The following is a 16512-nucleotide window of genomic DNA, read 5'->3' as shown; positions in this document are numbered from 1 at the left end:
TTTTAGCTCTCTAGGTCATGCAAGTAGGCTACAGTAGGTTGCATATGAGTGAGAAAGATCATAGACCTATTTATGTTTTTTGAGCTCATATTGTTACATAAAATCCATTAAAAATAAACAAGATACCATTTTAGAATGTAATTATTGAGTAAACAGTTGGTTTAACAGTTGGTTTAACAGTTGGTTTAAGATCTTTCGATGATTTAATAATTTAAAACGTTTCTGTAAACACCAGGTACAGCTGATTGCACTTTTAAGATGGTCCCTCAGCAGTGATTGCATCATATTCGCCTATTGAAACCAACATAAAGTATCTTTTTTTCCAAAGGAAATGAATGGGGGGGGGGGAAACCTGTACATTGATCCTTATCCTCGTCTGATTCTAGATATATCACCTGAATCATCCTAGGACCTTCTATCTATGAGGTATTGACCTCTGAATATCAAACCAATATACAAACTGAAACCAAATGTACTGTGGTGATAAACCTTCAGTGCTGCTCAAATGGCTTTTGCAATTATTGGTTTAAGCATAGGATACTCCAGCTATCCTATAAGATTCGAATAATTCAAATGCATTTATAACGTTAACAATACTTTATATCATGGCCAGTTTGCTGCAATTCTTGTAATGTATTATTCTGTTCTTCTTGACAACACAAGCGCAGTTGGTGAATTTATTATGAGGGTTGAAGCGGATGGAAACTCCCAAAACAGTCTGCGCATGCCCCCACCATTAGGGACTTTTATTTATTTTAAGTTTTGCTACCACAGCCTATAAAAATTACCGACAAACGATTGCAGCCCATTTCTCATTCTCAGTCGAAATGATACACACAAAGTTATGCACTGTTGTAATGTAGCCTATATCGTTCTGTCAAATTAACAATTATGTTACTATGTAACGAAAAACGCGAGATTTTACCTGGTAAGAAATCACTTTCTTCAAATTTTTCGTGGATTGACAATTAACAATTTTAGTTCTGTGTTAACCGAGATTACAATGGGTCTGATCTAAACAAAAAGTGATAGGCCTATGATATGTATGGAAGCAATTGATGAAAAACAAGAAAACTCTGTATTTAGGCCTACACTATAAACTATACAGTTAGGTGTTAATTAATGTTACGATCTAAAATGTAATGGAATGTAGGGCAGGCAGGCACGAGATGATGTTATGTTTACAGTCAGAAAGTGGTTTAGATGGGGAATAACCCGTGAGAATAACAGGGTCGGTGTGAAAGTTATATTTTTGCATTAGCCTACACTACACTTCTTTCATCTTTCCATCATATTTTATTTTGCTTGAATTAAGCAAATGCCATATTATTATCATGTTATAACAACACAGAAATATTTATGTTATTTTTTAATGCTCTCTCATCCAAGAAAGGAGCTTGCAACTTCATTTACACGCTCTTAGCAAATCTATGTCATGCTGTGCAGTGGAAAGGCTGTGCGTGTACTTGTTGAGCTCCAGGACCATCACAGAGTATGAGAGCCAGGTGATCTGGTCCCAGAGAACAGACATGGAGAAGGCTGCCAAACTGCTCCAGGTGGTGCTGAAGAAGGGTCACAACGCCTGTCTGCTCTTTTTCGACTCACTAGAAAAGTGTTGCCAGTGCCCCCCACAGTTCGAAAGAGTCACCGGCCTCCCAGGTGAGTCTCTTCAAAAGTGTACATTTTTTCATTTGATTAATTGCAAGTAAATTACTTTCGCCTACATGTCTATAGTTTTCATGTCGTTTTCATCAACATTTAAATATGGTTATGATTAGTCTTAGGCTTACGGTGATTTTGTGATTCTAAAGTAAATAAAGGTTAAATCAAATGAAAAATGAAAATAATGTTATGTGACATTTAGAGAGGTAGGCTAACTTGGCCTATATTGCAGCACGTTTTCTCTGTAGTATGTTATATGTTATGTATATGGTAAGCCACATTCTACCCCACTTTACCTTTTGAAAGCACTGGAAACCCAGCACCATTTGGTGTCCAATGCAGGTGAGGCCCAAGAATGTTCCATTCCTCCATTTTTTTTAAAAGATAAAGTGTAGGCTTAAATCTAAATGGTTTCTCCACGTGTCCAAAACTAAAGCTCATAGAGGTTTTTACAGTATGTCATCATCATGACGCAACGGGAATCACCGGGATACTGTTGTCAACAACAATTTCCCATTTTTCAACCTCTTCCCTTTTTTCTCACACCCCAAACAACAGAGAGGAGGAGGACCAACACTGCCCCAACTTACGTCATCAACATCAGCCATTCCAATTTGAGTAACTGCATCATTGGAGATGGCAACTTTCAAGGTGTGACAACGTGTATACAACAACCTCAGAGCATGGGTTCAGAGGATGCTAGGCATGGTAAGTTACAGTCAAATTCTCATCATTTCGTATATTTAAAATAGTGTGATACAAGATTCAAGCACATTCACAGATACAAGCGCATATGTATATATTTTTATTATAATAATTCACTTCTCTTTTTGACCTGCACCATTGGCGCTAGGACCTTATTAAGCATTTAAATTTACCCTACACTTTACCTTTCTTTACTGAGTTCAAAGAAGCCATTAGAATTATAACTTTCATGTACTGTACTGCATTCCATTGATGACTCTATTGCAGAGACAATGGGAGGCAACGTCACCAGTGATCACCAGAGAGCAGTACAGGCCTGTCCAGATCCAGAGCTCCAGAGGAGTGTCCAGGTCTATGGGTCCCAACTGCAGTATGTCATCATCGGGGACAACAACAGCCTGCAGGCTGAATACATACCGGAAGAGGAAGAAGGGGAAGAAGAAGAACTCATTAATAAAAGTAACTGATTGGATTTGTGTAGTGCTTTTCCAGATGCTCAATGTGGTTTACATTGTATTGGGGAAACTCCCCTCATACACCACCAACTAGTTTTAATTTAAATCATTTAGCAGACTCTTTTATCCAGAGTGACTTACAGGAGCAATTAGTGTTAAGTGCCTTTCGGTTACTGGCCCAGCGCTCTTAACTGCTAGGCTACCTGCCTCTGGAGCCAAATGTTACATGTTCAAATCAGGTGATAGAAAGTTGTTTTTGAGATTTTTGTTTTAAGCCTATCCCAAACCTTAACCCTTACCTTAACCATTTAGAGTTAATGCCTCACCTTAAGATCTCGGCGTTAAAGCCAAAATTAACTTTAACCTAAAAAATGTGGAGTTAATGCCTAAACTTTAATGTCTAAGCTAGTTGTTGTGTGGCACTGCATCAGTATCCTACAGAGCCATACATATATGGCTCTTCTATCCTAGATGCCATCTCCTGCTGTTGTGCCCTTGAGCAAGTGACTGCACCACGGGCGACCGTGGCTCTCAATCCCCATAAGTGATATGGGGACAAAATGTATGGCCATTGGTTAAATTGTAATGTTCCTTGCTGTGTCGATGAACTTGATTTCTGGGGAATGTATATGTATTGTAAATTGCTGTGTATTGTTTAGATAGTATAACTTAACCCTACATAATCAAAGAATGAACCATATTTTTGGTCCGTGGACTTATGGAGTAAGTATTGAATCATACAGTACATACATTACGTTCTGTGAACCCAATGTATAATGGCCACACTGACCACCGCTATTGATAAAGTGCATTTAATTTATTTTAAGTATTTAATGCTGTAACAAATAAAAAGGTGCTGTTTTACTTTGAATGTATTCGTAATTTCTTAATTTGAATGTGTTGGGGCATACTGCATATCTTTACTGAAAATGATACTGTACATATTCACTGTGTATTGTAAGTTATCAACATTTGTTAAAATAGGTTATTTCTTTAGAAAAAAAAAGTTTATTTTAAGGTACAGAAATTGTTATTATTTTATCTGTCAATTAACAATATTTTTTTGCTTCTCAATATATTTTTTTGCTTGAAAAGCTGGCATGAAATATCCATACAACATTATAAAGGTATTGCATTACATTTTTATTATTCTTTGTCATCATTTCTTGAGCTCTCCTGGAGGGAGTTACATCTGGAAGGTTTGAACAGATTAAAGACACAAGCTACACAGTAGTACATGCATGTTGCTGTCACATATGGGCCTTTCTTTTATGTACCACACAATAGATCACCTCTACTTACTGTAGTCCATATTCTGTCCTGCAATGACTTGTTTTGTGAAACTAGTTAACAGTAGCCTGGATCCTACCTGAATAGTTCTGTTTCACTTTACCAAACAGAGCAATTTAGTTTGGATCTAGGCTAAGTTAATAGCCCCAAGTCTAAATGATTTTAGTCGTGATGTAAGTTGTCAAGGAAACACAGACCTGCTCTATGGATGGACATTACTATAAATAATATTTACATACAGTATGCTGAGTCACTGTGGATTCAATCTGTCACAACAATAATATGTTAATGATGAGAGAAGAAGGCAGAAATATGAGGAACAAGACTTGATTTGTAATAGACATTTTAATATACATACATCCTGATTCCTGGCTCCCGAAATATGCTTCTGCTTCGGGTTTAGAGACAAACTGTATGGTTAAGACACACCACAGTCACACACAACTGATATACAAATTCATGAAGGCATCATTTTGAGGCTTTGAGTTGAACAGAGTAGCGTGTAATACCATACTTTGCTGCCTATACAATAAAACAGAGGGTGGTTTTAAGCATGTTAAATCATACCATAACTATTGTAAAGCAAAGAAAGACAATTTGAGATCATTTCATGTATTGTTGTACTGTTATTGAATATGGGTGTTTATCTGCACAATATGAAATATTCCATTCAAAACCAAAGAAAAAGCCATGTCGAACTTACATCAATAAGTAAAATCAACATAACAGTAGGTATAGATTTCTTTGACAAAATATGAATATATTTCTGGGGGCGCATGCTTGTTACTGTAACAGACTAGATGATTTGTGGGGGCACAGGCTATATAAAATATTGACAAAAAGGGATTCCTACTGTTTGTGTCTGATTTTGTTATGATTATCTAGCACAATTACTGTACCTGCTCAATGATATCACGCGTGTTCAACTACCAGTGACAAATACTGTGTTAATATTGTTCCTTCATCATGTCATAGTGTTAGTATCATAGAAATAGAATGAATTGAACAGGGTTGGAAGCTCTAACCCTGGAAATTTGACTGGTAAACTCATCTGTACACTCACAATGGCTCCATGGTATTGCAATGAAATAATTTCCATGGTTATTTGGAATGTTCTATCAACTGATGCTGGATTGCCATGGTAATGAAGACTGTTCATTCAAATGATGCTAACTGATGTGGCTCATGCAATGCAACATATTTAGTCATGTCAGTTGAGTTGAACCAACAAAACATCACAGCACAGAATGAAGGGTACACATCCTGCTTTTACTTCCTGGCATGGGTCTAAATTGAAGTTGACAAAGGTTAAGACAACGGGATTCTAATATCCCATAATAATATGCAACAATGGTAGTTTGCAACATACTAACCATTCTATTTCTATGGTTAGTATATTCAGTAGTCTGACGTCTATGCAGAAGCATGCTCTAATCGGGGGCTGCGATGGCTATCTATAGCAAGGTCAATGAATATTTACACCAGAGAAAAAAACTTATTTGGGTTTTATATTATGGTTTAGACAGAAGGGAATCCTTTTGGCACTAAAGCTGACACCTGACAGTCCTGTAGACCCTACGCCTACGGAGAGACAGGTGAGAGGTTTGGGCTACCTTCATGGGTATGATCCAACTTTGAGCAAAGTGACACGCTGTTTGTTTACCTGTTATTCTTTATGGTAAAAATGATGCTTCATCAAGACCGCTCAGAACCCAGAGAACATCAATGAGCATAACTCATTATTGTACCGTCAGCTAAAAATAACCTGAACATGTCAAGAAGAGTAAAAAGGGGAGACAACTTTTCATCACAAACCACCTGACTCTAAGCCGAATCATATGTACACATGTATACCATACCATAGAAAATGCTAACTTGTCAAAAAAAAACATCTACAGTTCCATATATTTTTAAGTCATCATCCAATCGTTTGTTGCTTTTGTCTCATATTGTCTCCACTTTAAGGTGTTCACAGCTCTCAGTATGGGACTTGTGTTGTTAGCATCACACCTACTCTCTTACAGTAGAATACTACAGCCTGAGGAATTCAAACATAGAGCGTTATTTTGCCTTGTGCTCATTGATTTTTCTGTGGGCGAGTAGCTCCTACCACAGTATAGGGGGTGACTGAGGCCATACCGCTTTGAATCTTTACACTACCTCATACTTTACATTTGATCATTCAGTGTCCTTAACCACCTCTCTATGGCAGAACATTACGGGAACATTTACATTACTGAACAAAATATTGTATAAAAATGGACTAGTATCCTTTTGTCTGAAAGTACTGGTACTATATGCAACGATCAGAGGACATGGCAACAAGCACTGACTACACAGTCCACATTCCTCCAAGGAAAAGTAAAGGTCCACAGCCCGCTCTGACAGCATCGACAGACAGACTAAACTAGACACATCTACTGGTATAGGCCGGATCACAGCACAGTCATCCAGATCAAAACCCAGTCACTCAGAGTTCTGTATTGTGCCATAAGTTCTGGGAGCAGCTAGAAGACAGTGGAGAAGGTAGACAAGGACGAGGGGAGAGTCTAGACCTCGTTGATTGTTCTTTCCGAGGGTCGGTAATCAGCTCCCTTGGGGGACGACATGTAGAAGGACTGGGTCTTGCGTTTTAAGCGTGCCCGCTTGGTGGCCAGGGAGAGGCTGTGCTTGCTGGAGGAGATGATGTCGTGGATGAACTTCTTGCAGTCCACACACACTTCCATGGTGCTCCAGTCCTCCGTCAGCTCCGCTGGGAGCTCCACCTCATCACGGGACTGGGACTTCTCCAGACTACTGTGTTTAGACAACCTGAGAGAGGGAGGGAGGAGAGGTTAACACTAAGTTGTGTAACAGAGGAGGTTCCGTCCCTGTCCCTCACTGGGCTCAGTCGGCTACATTTGCTCTTAAAATAGAACATAACTTCAATTGAGAATAAGTCTTGTAAATCTAAGACAGGGGCACATTTAAAAAAGAGTTATGATCTTGAGGTAGAGTGGTGTCTACTTGGACATGGTCTTCTGAAGGCTGAGGCGGTGGTGGCTGGTAGAGGGTTTCTCAGGCTTGAGGGCTGCTGCTGTTCTGCTTGGTCCTGCTGCTGCTGCTGCTCTGCTTGGTCCTGCTGCTGCTGCTCTGCTTGGTCCTGCTGCTGCTGAGGCTGCTGCTTTAACTGTTGCTTTTCCTTTTCCTGCTGAAATTGCTGCTGCTGTTGGTGTGGCTGATGGACCAGCTATACTGGCAGCTTTCCCCAGGGCTGCTACCCGGTCCCTGGGTAGAGTGGTGGTAGAGCCCAGGGAATATATGGGCAGGTTGGCATAGGGCTTGGAGGGCAGCCTCATCTAACAGAGAGACAGACATAGAGCAGAGTATGAACACACTCATAAAGACACTGGAGGTACAGTATAGGACTGTCAATATTATGGGCTGACTTTCTATCAGTGTGGGAGAATAGATATGACATACTTTTTGACAGCACTGTGAACACACAGGCCTTTTGCAGAACTGGCAGGTGTAGGACCAGGTGAACAAGGAAAACCTTTTGGATCGGCAACAGAAGCAAAGCTGTAACAAATAATTAATTCAGATAAGGTTTAAGTTTAAAAGTTTAAGACAAAAGCAATCAAATCATTCAAAAAAACAGTGTGTGATCAAATCCAGTGAGCACAAAGATTTTGAAAGGAACGTGTAAGATGATTTTTCCCAACAATAGGTACTGTGATGTTTAGTCCGAGAGACTTGTACTTCAGCTGGGTGTAAATGACCAGCGGTAAACTGACCTTTCCCTTCTTCATAGCGTTGTACACGTCCTTGTACTGTTGGAACTTCTCCAGGTCTGCTTTGACCAGCACCTGTCTGATGTGCATCACCTCTTCCACCGTCAGGGACAAGCACTCTACCGGGAAACAGAACTCCTCCTGAAAACACACACACACGCACGCACGCACGCACGCACGCACGCACACACGCACACACACACACACACACACACACACACACACACACACACACACACACACACACACACACACACACACACACACACAGAGTACCAGCCGGGTTACTATGACAACCACACTAACTGCCCTTGTTACCATTCAGTCCACACACACCAGCACCTCTCGGTGCACTCAGTCCGAGTTCAGACTAGTTTGGGCAAAAAAAGTATCTTGGCAAGACGAGGGGACAAACAAAGCACAAAGGGAAAGGTACGAGTAAAAAACTTGAGTGATGACAAATAATGTCAATATTCCTGAAAATTCCAGAAATCAAATCAAATGAATCAAATCCAAAACCAGCAGTAAAAAATAAAATATCATTATATACAGGGGGTGCCAGTACAGAGTCAATGTGCGGGGGCACCAGTTAGTAAAGTAGTATATACATGTAAGTAGAGTTAATTAAAGTGACTATGAATAGATGACAACAGAGAGTGGCAGTGGTGTGGGTAGCCATTTGACTAGATTTAACTAGATATTCAGGAGTCTTATGGCTTGGTGGTAGAAGCTGTTTAGAAGCCTCTTGGACTCAAACTTGGTGCTCCGGTACCGCTTGCCGTGTGGTAGCAGAGAGAACAGTCTATGACTAGGGTGGCAGGAGTCTTTGACAATTCTTAAGGCCTTCCTCTGACACCGCCTGGTATAGAGGTCCTGGATGGCAGGAAGCTCGGCCCCAGTGATGTACTGGGCCGTTCGCAGTACCCTCTGGCATGGTTCCTCAGATCCTCAAATGGTTCTACAGCTGCAACATCGAGAGCATGGCTGAGCAGTTGCCATACCGGGCAGTGATGCAACCATGCTCTCGATGGTGCAGCTGTAGAACCATTTGAGGATCTGAGGACTCATGCCAAATCTTTTCAGTCTCCTGATGGGGAATAGGTTTTGTTGTGCCCGCTTTACGACTGTCATGGTGTGCTTGGACCATGTTAGTTTGTTGGTGATGTGGACACCAAGGAACTTGAAGTTCTCAACCTGCTCCACTGCAGCCCTGTTGATGAGAATGGGGGCGTGCTTGGTCCTCTTTTTCCTATAGTCCACATTGAGGGAGAGGTTGTTGTCCTGGCAACACACGGCCAGGTCTCTGACCTCCTCCCTATAGGCTGTCTCGTCGTTGTCTGTGATCAGGCCTACCACTGTTGTGTCATCAGCAAATTTAATGATGGTGTTGGAGTCGTGCCTGGCCGTGCTGTCATGAGTGAACAGGGAGTACAGGAGGGGGCTGAGCACGCACCCCTGAGGGGCCCCTGGGTTGAGGATCAGCGTGGCGAATGTGTTGTTACCTACCCTAACCACCTGGGTGTGGCCAGTCAGGAAGTCCAGGATCCAGTTGCAGAGGGAGGTGTTTATTCCAAGTGTTCTTAGCTTATTGATGAGCTTTGAGGGCACTATGGTGTTGAACGCTGAGCTGTAGTCAATGAATAGCATTCTCACATAGGTGTTCCTTTTGTCCAGGTGGGAAAGGGCAGTGTGGAGTGCAATAGAGATGGCATCATCTGTGGATCTGTTGCGGTGGTATGCAAATTGGAGTGGGTCTAGGGTTTCTGGGATGATGGTGTTGATATGAGCCATGACCAGGTTTGCAGGCCCTGCCACATCCGACGAGCATCAGAGCCGGTGTAGTACAACTCGATCTTAGTCCTGTATTGACGCTTTGCCTGTTTGATGGTTCGTCAGAGGGCATAGCGGGATTTCTTATAAAACTTTCCGGGTTAAAGTCCCGCTCCATGAAAGCGGCAGCTCTAGCCTTTAGCTCAGTGCGGATGCTGCCTGTAATCCATGGCTTCTGGTTGGGGTATGTACGTACGGTCACTGTGGGAAAGACCTCATCGATGCACTTGATAGATGTGGTGTACTCCTCAATGCCATTGGAGGAATCCTGGGAACCTATTCCAGTCTGTAATAGCAAAACAGTCCTGTAGCTTAGCATCTGCTTCATCTGACCACTGTTGTATTGATTTAGTCACTGGTGCTTCCTGCTTTAATTTTTGGTTGTAAGCAGGAATCAGAAGGATGGAATAATGGTCAGATTGCCAAATGGAGGGCGAGGGAGAGCTTTGTATGCATCTCTGCGTGTGGAGTATAGATGGTCCAGAGTCCTTTTCCCTCTGGTTGCACATTTAACATGCTGAAAGAATAAGAATAAGAAGATTAATTTCTTTACGCCGCCTCTGGGTGAGCGTTTTCTTGTTTGCTTATGGCGGAATACAGCTCATTCAATGCCATCATAGTTCCAGCCTCTGACTGTGGTGGTATGTAAACAGCTACAAAGAATATAGTTGAAAACGCTCTCTGTAGGTAATGTGGTCTGCAGCTTATTATGAGAAACTCTGCTCAAATATTTTTTATTGAACACACACAAGAATGGTGTATAGGTGTAAAAGACAAGTATACAATTCTTATCTAAACATCAAAGAGCAGACAGGAACAACAAGACCCAGAGTTCTGGGTGCAGAACAAATAATACAAAACACGACATACAGAACAAGGACACGTAGAAAGAAAGAGGGTAGATGTCACCCCCCCCCCCCCCCCCCCCCCTCCCGATTGCGCGGGTGGCAGGGCCAGCACATGCTGCCCAAAGGTAGATTAAAATACTACAATTGAGTCTTTGCGTTAAAATGTACAAATTCACAGCGCCAACTGGTCCAGAGAGGAAAGGCTGCCAGATTTGATCAAATGTTGATAATTTATTGTTCAGAATATATCTAATTCTTTCTAAGTGTACAGTGTTTGTCAATTCGCTGAGACATAATTTGGAAGAGGGAGCTTCCCTCCTTTTCCAAAACAACAAGATCATTTTTTTGCCGAAATGAGACTGTAAGAGATTAGTTGCTTTTGGGGGGTTGGTTAATCCGTTTAGGGAATCAGACACTCCCAGGATTATCAGAAGCGGGTCTGGATCTATTGAAGTCTCCAGAACTTCAGAGAGGATCCTAAAAACTCCACACCAATAACCATATAAGCTAGAGCATAGGGCAAAGCAGTGGAGTAGTGTACCCTGCGCAGCCTGACATTTGTCACACATAGGGGATGTATCAGGGAATATCCTGTGCAGTTTAGTTTTGGAATAGTGTAATACCTTGAATTGTATGAGACGATGTCTGGAGTTAATGGAGCATGTGTGGATATACTCCAAGCTATCTTCCCAGTCTGCCACAGAAATGTCAGTCCCTACTTCTTCCTCCCATTTTGCCTTAATGGCATCTGTAGAAGGTATGCTAACAGATTGATAAGCATCATATAGACGAGATATCAGTTTGTCTGAGGTGGGGCATATTTTATGCATCCGTCAAACATGGAAGGTTTAGCATTCCCAAATGTTGGGAGGTGTTTTCTAACATAGTCTCTAATTTGCAGGTATCTGAAAACGTTACTTCTGGGAAGATTATAAGTTTCCCCCAGCAACTCAAAGGAAGCAAAGGTCCCTTCTATATATCAATCCCGTACTGTACTTATCCCTAACTTTCCCCATCACTCAAAGGTGTTATCAAGGTTAGAGGGGGCAAAGGAGGGATTCCTGGCAACAGGGAACATGAATGACATTGGTCTAAGCTCAAAGTGGACTTTAATTTTTCTTCCAGATTCGGACTGTGCTATGTATAATAGGATTGTTACGATAAAGTGACATCTCCAGATTGACAGGAGACAGAATCACAGCACCAATAGAGAAGGGGTGACACTCCTCCCGCTCCATATTAAACCAGCTGGATGACAGAATCACAGCGCCAATAGTGAAGGGGTGACAATCCTCACGCTCCATACTAAGCCAGCTGGATGACGGAAGTGCGTCATCCAGCAGAAACGTAACAGTGCGGAGGTTAGCGGCCCAGTAATAAAATATAACATTTGGAAGAGACAATCCTCCTTCCATTTTGGATTTACAGAGGTGTTTTTTGACCTATCCTGTGTGTTTTATAATCCCAGATGAATGGATAATTGAGTCCAGTTGTTTACGAACGGATTTAGGTATGAATACTGGGATGTTCTGGTATAGGTAGAGCAGTTATGGGAGGAAGACCATTTTAATGGCATTAATTCTTTTGAGCAGAGAAATTGGGAGAGTTCTCCAAAATTGTATGTTTGCCTTGAGTTTTTGCATCAGAGAGGGAAAATTCTCTTTAAATAGTGAGGAGTATTGTTTGGTAACTACAATTCCTAGATAAGTTATCTTCAGAAAAATGCACCTAACTGGAAGATGTTCTAGCCAAGAGGTGTTTTGCAACCGTATGGGCATTAATTCGCTCTTGTTCCAATTTATTCTGTATCCCGAGAACAAATTAATCACATCAAGAATGGCTGGAATACTATCTTGGGTTTCTGTTACATAGAGGAGGATGTCATCTGCGTATAGGGAGATCTTATTTAGAGTATCTTTAGTATTATTGCCATGTATTGCTGCATGAGATCTGATCGCCTGAGCGAGAAGTTCAATAATTAGGGCGAAGAGCATAGGCGACAGCGCACAATCCTGCTTTGTCCCTCTGTAAAGGTTAAATCGGGGAGACAATGATTGGTTAGTGAGTATTCTCGCACAGTTGTTCCTATATAAAAGCTGGATCCCAATTTATGAACCCATCTCCAATATTACATTTCTGTAGGACCTTGATTAGATGGGACCACTCAACTTGGTCAAAGGCCTTTTCAGCGTCAAGAGATATAACGGCAAGGTCCACGTTAGGTAACCTCTGAGAATACATAATATTGAAGAGGCGCCTGAGATTGAAGAATGAGTTTATGTTAGGGATAAAGCCGGTCTGGTCCAAATGGACCACTTTGCCAATTAAAGTGCTAAGCCTGTTAGCCAGAGTTTTTGCTAAAATCTTTTGGTCTGTATTAAGCATAGATATTGGTCTGTATGACCCTACCTCTTCCGGATCTTTACCCTTCTTATGTATAACTGTAATGAACGCCTCATCCAAAGTAGGTGGGAGAGCTCCATCCTCATTGGCCTGAACCAACATTTTGTGCAGGTAGGGAGAGAGCATGTTGCTGAATGTTTTATAGAATTCACCAGGGTATCCATCTGGGCCCGGGGTCTTGCCACTCTTTAGAGATATAATTATTTCTCGAATTTCATCAAGAGATATTTCCTTATTCAGGAAGTTAGAATCTTCCTGGTACAGTGCAGGAAGATTACAGTCCTCCAAAAAGTTTTGCATAATTAAGGGGTTAGGATCCGCTTTAGATGTATATAGAGTCTCATAAAACTGACAGAATCTGTCATTGATGTCTTTGGGGGAAGAGAGTAATTCCCGAGATGCAGATTTAATCATTCGGCCATTCACATTTTTTCGAAGTTGTCTGGCGAGTGATTTGTGTGGTTTGTCACCAAACTCAAAATATGTTTGCTTGGCATATAGAAAAGATTTAGCAATTTTAGCTGAGAGAATCTTATTATATACAACTTTTAAAGAGGTAATCTTTTAATGTTTCTCCATAGATGGATGTCTAGCATTCTCCCTATCCAGTAGGTGAATTTGTCCCTCCAGTTCTACCAATTTTCCTCTGTTTTGCCTACTCCTGGCAGCCTGGTTCTGTGAGGAGCTGATGATTCAACCTCACAATAAACTTTGTGAACATAAGAGCATAAAAGGAGTATTCCCTACCCGTAGGGTTCAAGATCCGCCATATATCTAATAAGTTAGATTTTTTTATGTAGAATTCGCTTGAATAATTATGAAAAACTCTACCTCAGGCGAGCAATAGCTTGAGACTTCCTTAGATATCATGCACCAGCTGTTGTTTACAAAAATACATAGACCGCCGCCCCTTGTCTTACCAGATGCTGCTGTTCTATCCTGCCGGTACATAGTATAACCAGCCAGATGTATGTTGATATTGTCGTTGTTCAGCCACGACTCCGTGAAGCATAAGATGTTACAGTTTTTAATGTCCTGTTGGTACTTTAATCTTCCCAATAACTCGTCCATTTTATTGTCCAAAGATTGCATGTTTGCTTGCAGAATTGAGGGGAGTGGGGTTTTATTTAATTGTCTCCGATTTCTCAGAAGGCAGCCCGCCCTCCGGCCTCTCTTTCTCCGCCTCCTCTTCACGCAGATCATTGGGGTCAGGGCCTGTCCTGAGGGAGCCATATATCCTCCGCCTCGGGCTCTTCAGAGTTGTGAAAGAAGAAAAATTATTCTGCTAGTCCATGGTGAGTAATCGCAGTCCTGATGTCTAGAAGTTATTTTCGGTCATAAGAGATGGTAGCGGCAACATTGTGTGCAAAAAGAGTCAAAAAACAAGTTACAAACAACGCAGATAAACAAACCAAAAAATACAATCAGTTGGGGGCACGTAAAACGTCTGCCTTCTGCTCCGGCGACATCTTTTTTTAATTTATTTTTTATTTTACCCCCTTTTTCTCCCCAATTTCGTGGTATCCAATTGTTAGTAATTACTATCTTGTCTCATCTCTACAACTCCCGTACGGGCCTGTGATAGACGAAGGTAGAAAGCCATGCGTCCTCCAAAACACAACCCAACCAAGCCGCACTGCTTCTTAACACAGCGAGCCTCCAACCCGGAAGCCAGCCGCACCAATGTGTCGGAGAAGATACCGTGCACCTGGCTACCTTGGTTAGCGTGCACTGCGCCCGGCCCGCCACAGGAGTCGCTGGTGCGCGATGAGACAGGGATATCCCTACCGGCCAAACCCTCCGTAACCCGGGCAACGCTAGGCCAATTGTGCGTCGCCCCACGGACCTCCCGGTTGCGGCCGGCTGCGACAGAGCCTGGGCGCAAACGCAGAGTCTCTGGTGGCACAGCTAGCGCTGCGATGCCGTGCCCTAGACCAATGCGCCACCCGGGAGGCCCTCTACGGCGCCATCTTAAATCCTCTACTTAGTTCTGATTCACTTAAAGGTCTTGACAACCTAAAAACAGACAAGGCCCCTCTGCTCTGTAGCTGGGGTTGCGGTTGGTTTTCTGCTTCTTTCTGCCTGTTTCTGACTTCAATAAATAAGCCTGCGGTGAGACCACGGAGATGCTACAGTTTAAGTCGGAAGTTTACATACACTTAGGTTGGAGTAATTAAAACTCGTTTTACAACCACTCCACAAATTTCTTGTTAACAAATTACAGTTTTAGCAAGTCGGTTAGGACATCTACTTCGTACATGACACAATTAATTTTTCCAACAATTGTTTACAGACAGATTATTTCACTGAAATTCACTGTATCACAATTCCAGTGGATCAGACGTTTACATACACTAAGTTGAAAGAAAATGATGTCATGGCTTTAGAAGCTTCTGATAGGCTAATTGACATAATTTGAGTCAATTGGAGGTGTACCTGTGGATGTATTTCAAGGCCTACCTTCAAACTCAGTACCTCTTTGCTTGACATCATGGGAAAATCAAAAGAAATCAGCCAAATCAAATCAAATGTATTTATATAGCCCTTCGTACATCAGCTGATATCTCAAAGTGCTGTACAGAAACCCAGCCTAAAACCCCAAACAGCAAGCAATGCAGGTGTAGAAGCACGACCTCAGAGACCTCAGAAAAAAATTGTAGACCTCCACAAGTCTGGTTCATCCTTGGGAACAAAAGCAAAGGACCTTGTGAAGATGCTGGTGGAAACAGGTACACAATTATTTATATCCACAGTAAAACGAATCCTATATCGACATGACCTGAAAGGCCGCTAAGCAAGGAAGAAGCAACTGCTCAAAAAACGCAATAAAAAAGCCAGACTACGGTTTGCAACTGCACATGGGGACAAAGACCATACTTTTTGGAGAAATGTTCTCTGGTCTGAAGAAACTAAAATAGAACTGTTTGGCCATAATGACCATCATTATGTTTGGAAGAAAAAGGGGGAGGCTTGCAAGCCAAAGAACATCATCCCAACCGTGAAGCACGGGGGAGGCAGCATCATGTTGCGGGGGTGCTTTGCTGCAGGAGGGACTGGTGCACTTCACAAAATAGATGGCATCATGAGGTAGGGAAATTAAGTGGATATATTGAAGCAACATCTCAAAACATCTGTCAGGAAGTTCAAGCTTGGTCGCAAATGGGTCTTCCAAATGCACAATGACCCCAATGACTTCCAAAGTTGTGGAAAATGGCTTAAGGGCAACAAAGTCAAGGTATTGGAGTGGCAAAGCCCTGACCTCAATCCTATAGAAAATTTGTGGGCAGAACTGAAAAAGTGTGTGCGAGCAAGGAGGCCCACAAACCTGATTCAGTTACACCAGCTCTGTCAGGAGGAATGGGCCAAAATTCACCCAACGTATTGTGGGAAGCTTGTGGAAGGCTACCCGAAATGTTTGACCCAAGTTAACAATTTAAAGGCAATGCTATCACATACTAATTGAGTGTATGTAAACGTCTGACCCACTGGGAATGTGATGAAAGAAATAAAAGCTGAAATAAATCATTCTCTCTACTATTATTCTGA

At 42.0% G+C, this 16512-nt stretch overlaps 2 protein-coding genes across 7 annotated transcripts in view; one reads left to right on the top strand and one right to left on the bottom strand.

Moving 5' to 3' along the window:
- Positions 1–741: 741 nt before the first annotated feature.
- LOC139391191 (uncharacterized) lies at positions 742–3962 on the top strand. Of its 3 annotated transcripts, none has more exons than XM_071138797.1 (4): positions 742–928; positions 1390–1659; positions 2221–2370; positions 2635–3962. In XM_071138797.1, the coding sequence occupies exons 1-4, from the start codon at positions 892–894 to the stop codon at positions 2832–2834; spliced, it is 657 nt and encodes a 218-aa protein (XP_070994898.1). In that variant the 5' UTR covers positions 742–891; the 3' UTR covers positions 2835–3962. The 3 variants fall into 3 exon arrangements, with proteins under 3 accessions (XP_070994898.1, XP_070994915.1, XP_070994906.1); XM_071138814.1 differs by having other exon boundaries at positions 784–928; positions 1394–1659; XM_071138805.1 differs by having other exon boundaries at positions 788–928; positions 1447–1659.
- A 476-nt stretch (positions 3963–4438) lies between these two features.
- Positions 4439–16512, bottom strand: part of LOC139391170 (protein spire homolog 1-like) — a 72421-nt gene continuing 60347 nt past the window's right edge. For all 4 annotated transcript variants that reach the window (XM_071138748.1, XM_071138739.1, XM_071138756.1 and 1 more), the window contains 4 exons: positions 7889–8026; positions 7575–7673; positions 7119–7450; positions 4439–6923 (listed from right to left, as the gene is read on the bottom strand). In XM_071138748.1, the coding sequence (XP_070994849.1) occupies positions 6662–6923; positions 7119–7450; positions 7575–7673; positions 7889–8026 (831 nt within the window). In that variant the 3' untranslated portion in view covers positions 4439–6661. The remainder of the gene's footprint in view (positions 6924–7118; positions 7451–7574; positions 7674–7888; positions 8027–16512) is intronic.

Source organism: Oncorhynchus clarkii, chromosome 3, assembly GCF_045791955.1.
Source record: "Oncorhynchus clarkii lewisi isolate Uvic-CL-2024 chromosome 3, UVic_Ocla_1.0, whole genome shotgun sequence".
Taxonomy (NCBI): domain Eukaryota; kingdom Metazoa; phylum Chordata; class Actinopteri; order Salmoniformes; family Salmonidae; genus Oncorhynchus; species Oncorhynchus clarkii.
The sequence above is the reverse complement of the archived record's forward strand: the minus strand, read 5'-3'. Positions and strand labels throughout refer to the sequence as shown.

Excerpts from the sequence above, each read along its gene's own strand:
- LOC139391191 (XM_071138797.1), top strand. The coding sequence starts at position 892 with ATGTTACTATGTAACGAAAAACGCGAGATTTTACCTG. Across the intron at positions 929-1,389 it reads AAAACGCGAGATTTTACCTG|AAAGGAGCTTGCAACTTCAT; the intron begins GTAAGAAATCAC and ends CTCTCATCCAAG. Across the intron at positions 2,371-2,634 it reads TTCAGAGGATGCTAGGCATG|AGACAATGGGAGGCAACGTC; the intron begins GTAAGTTACAGT and ends ACTCTATTGCAG.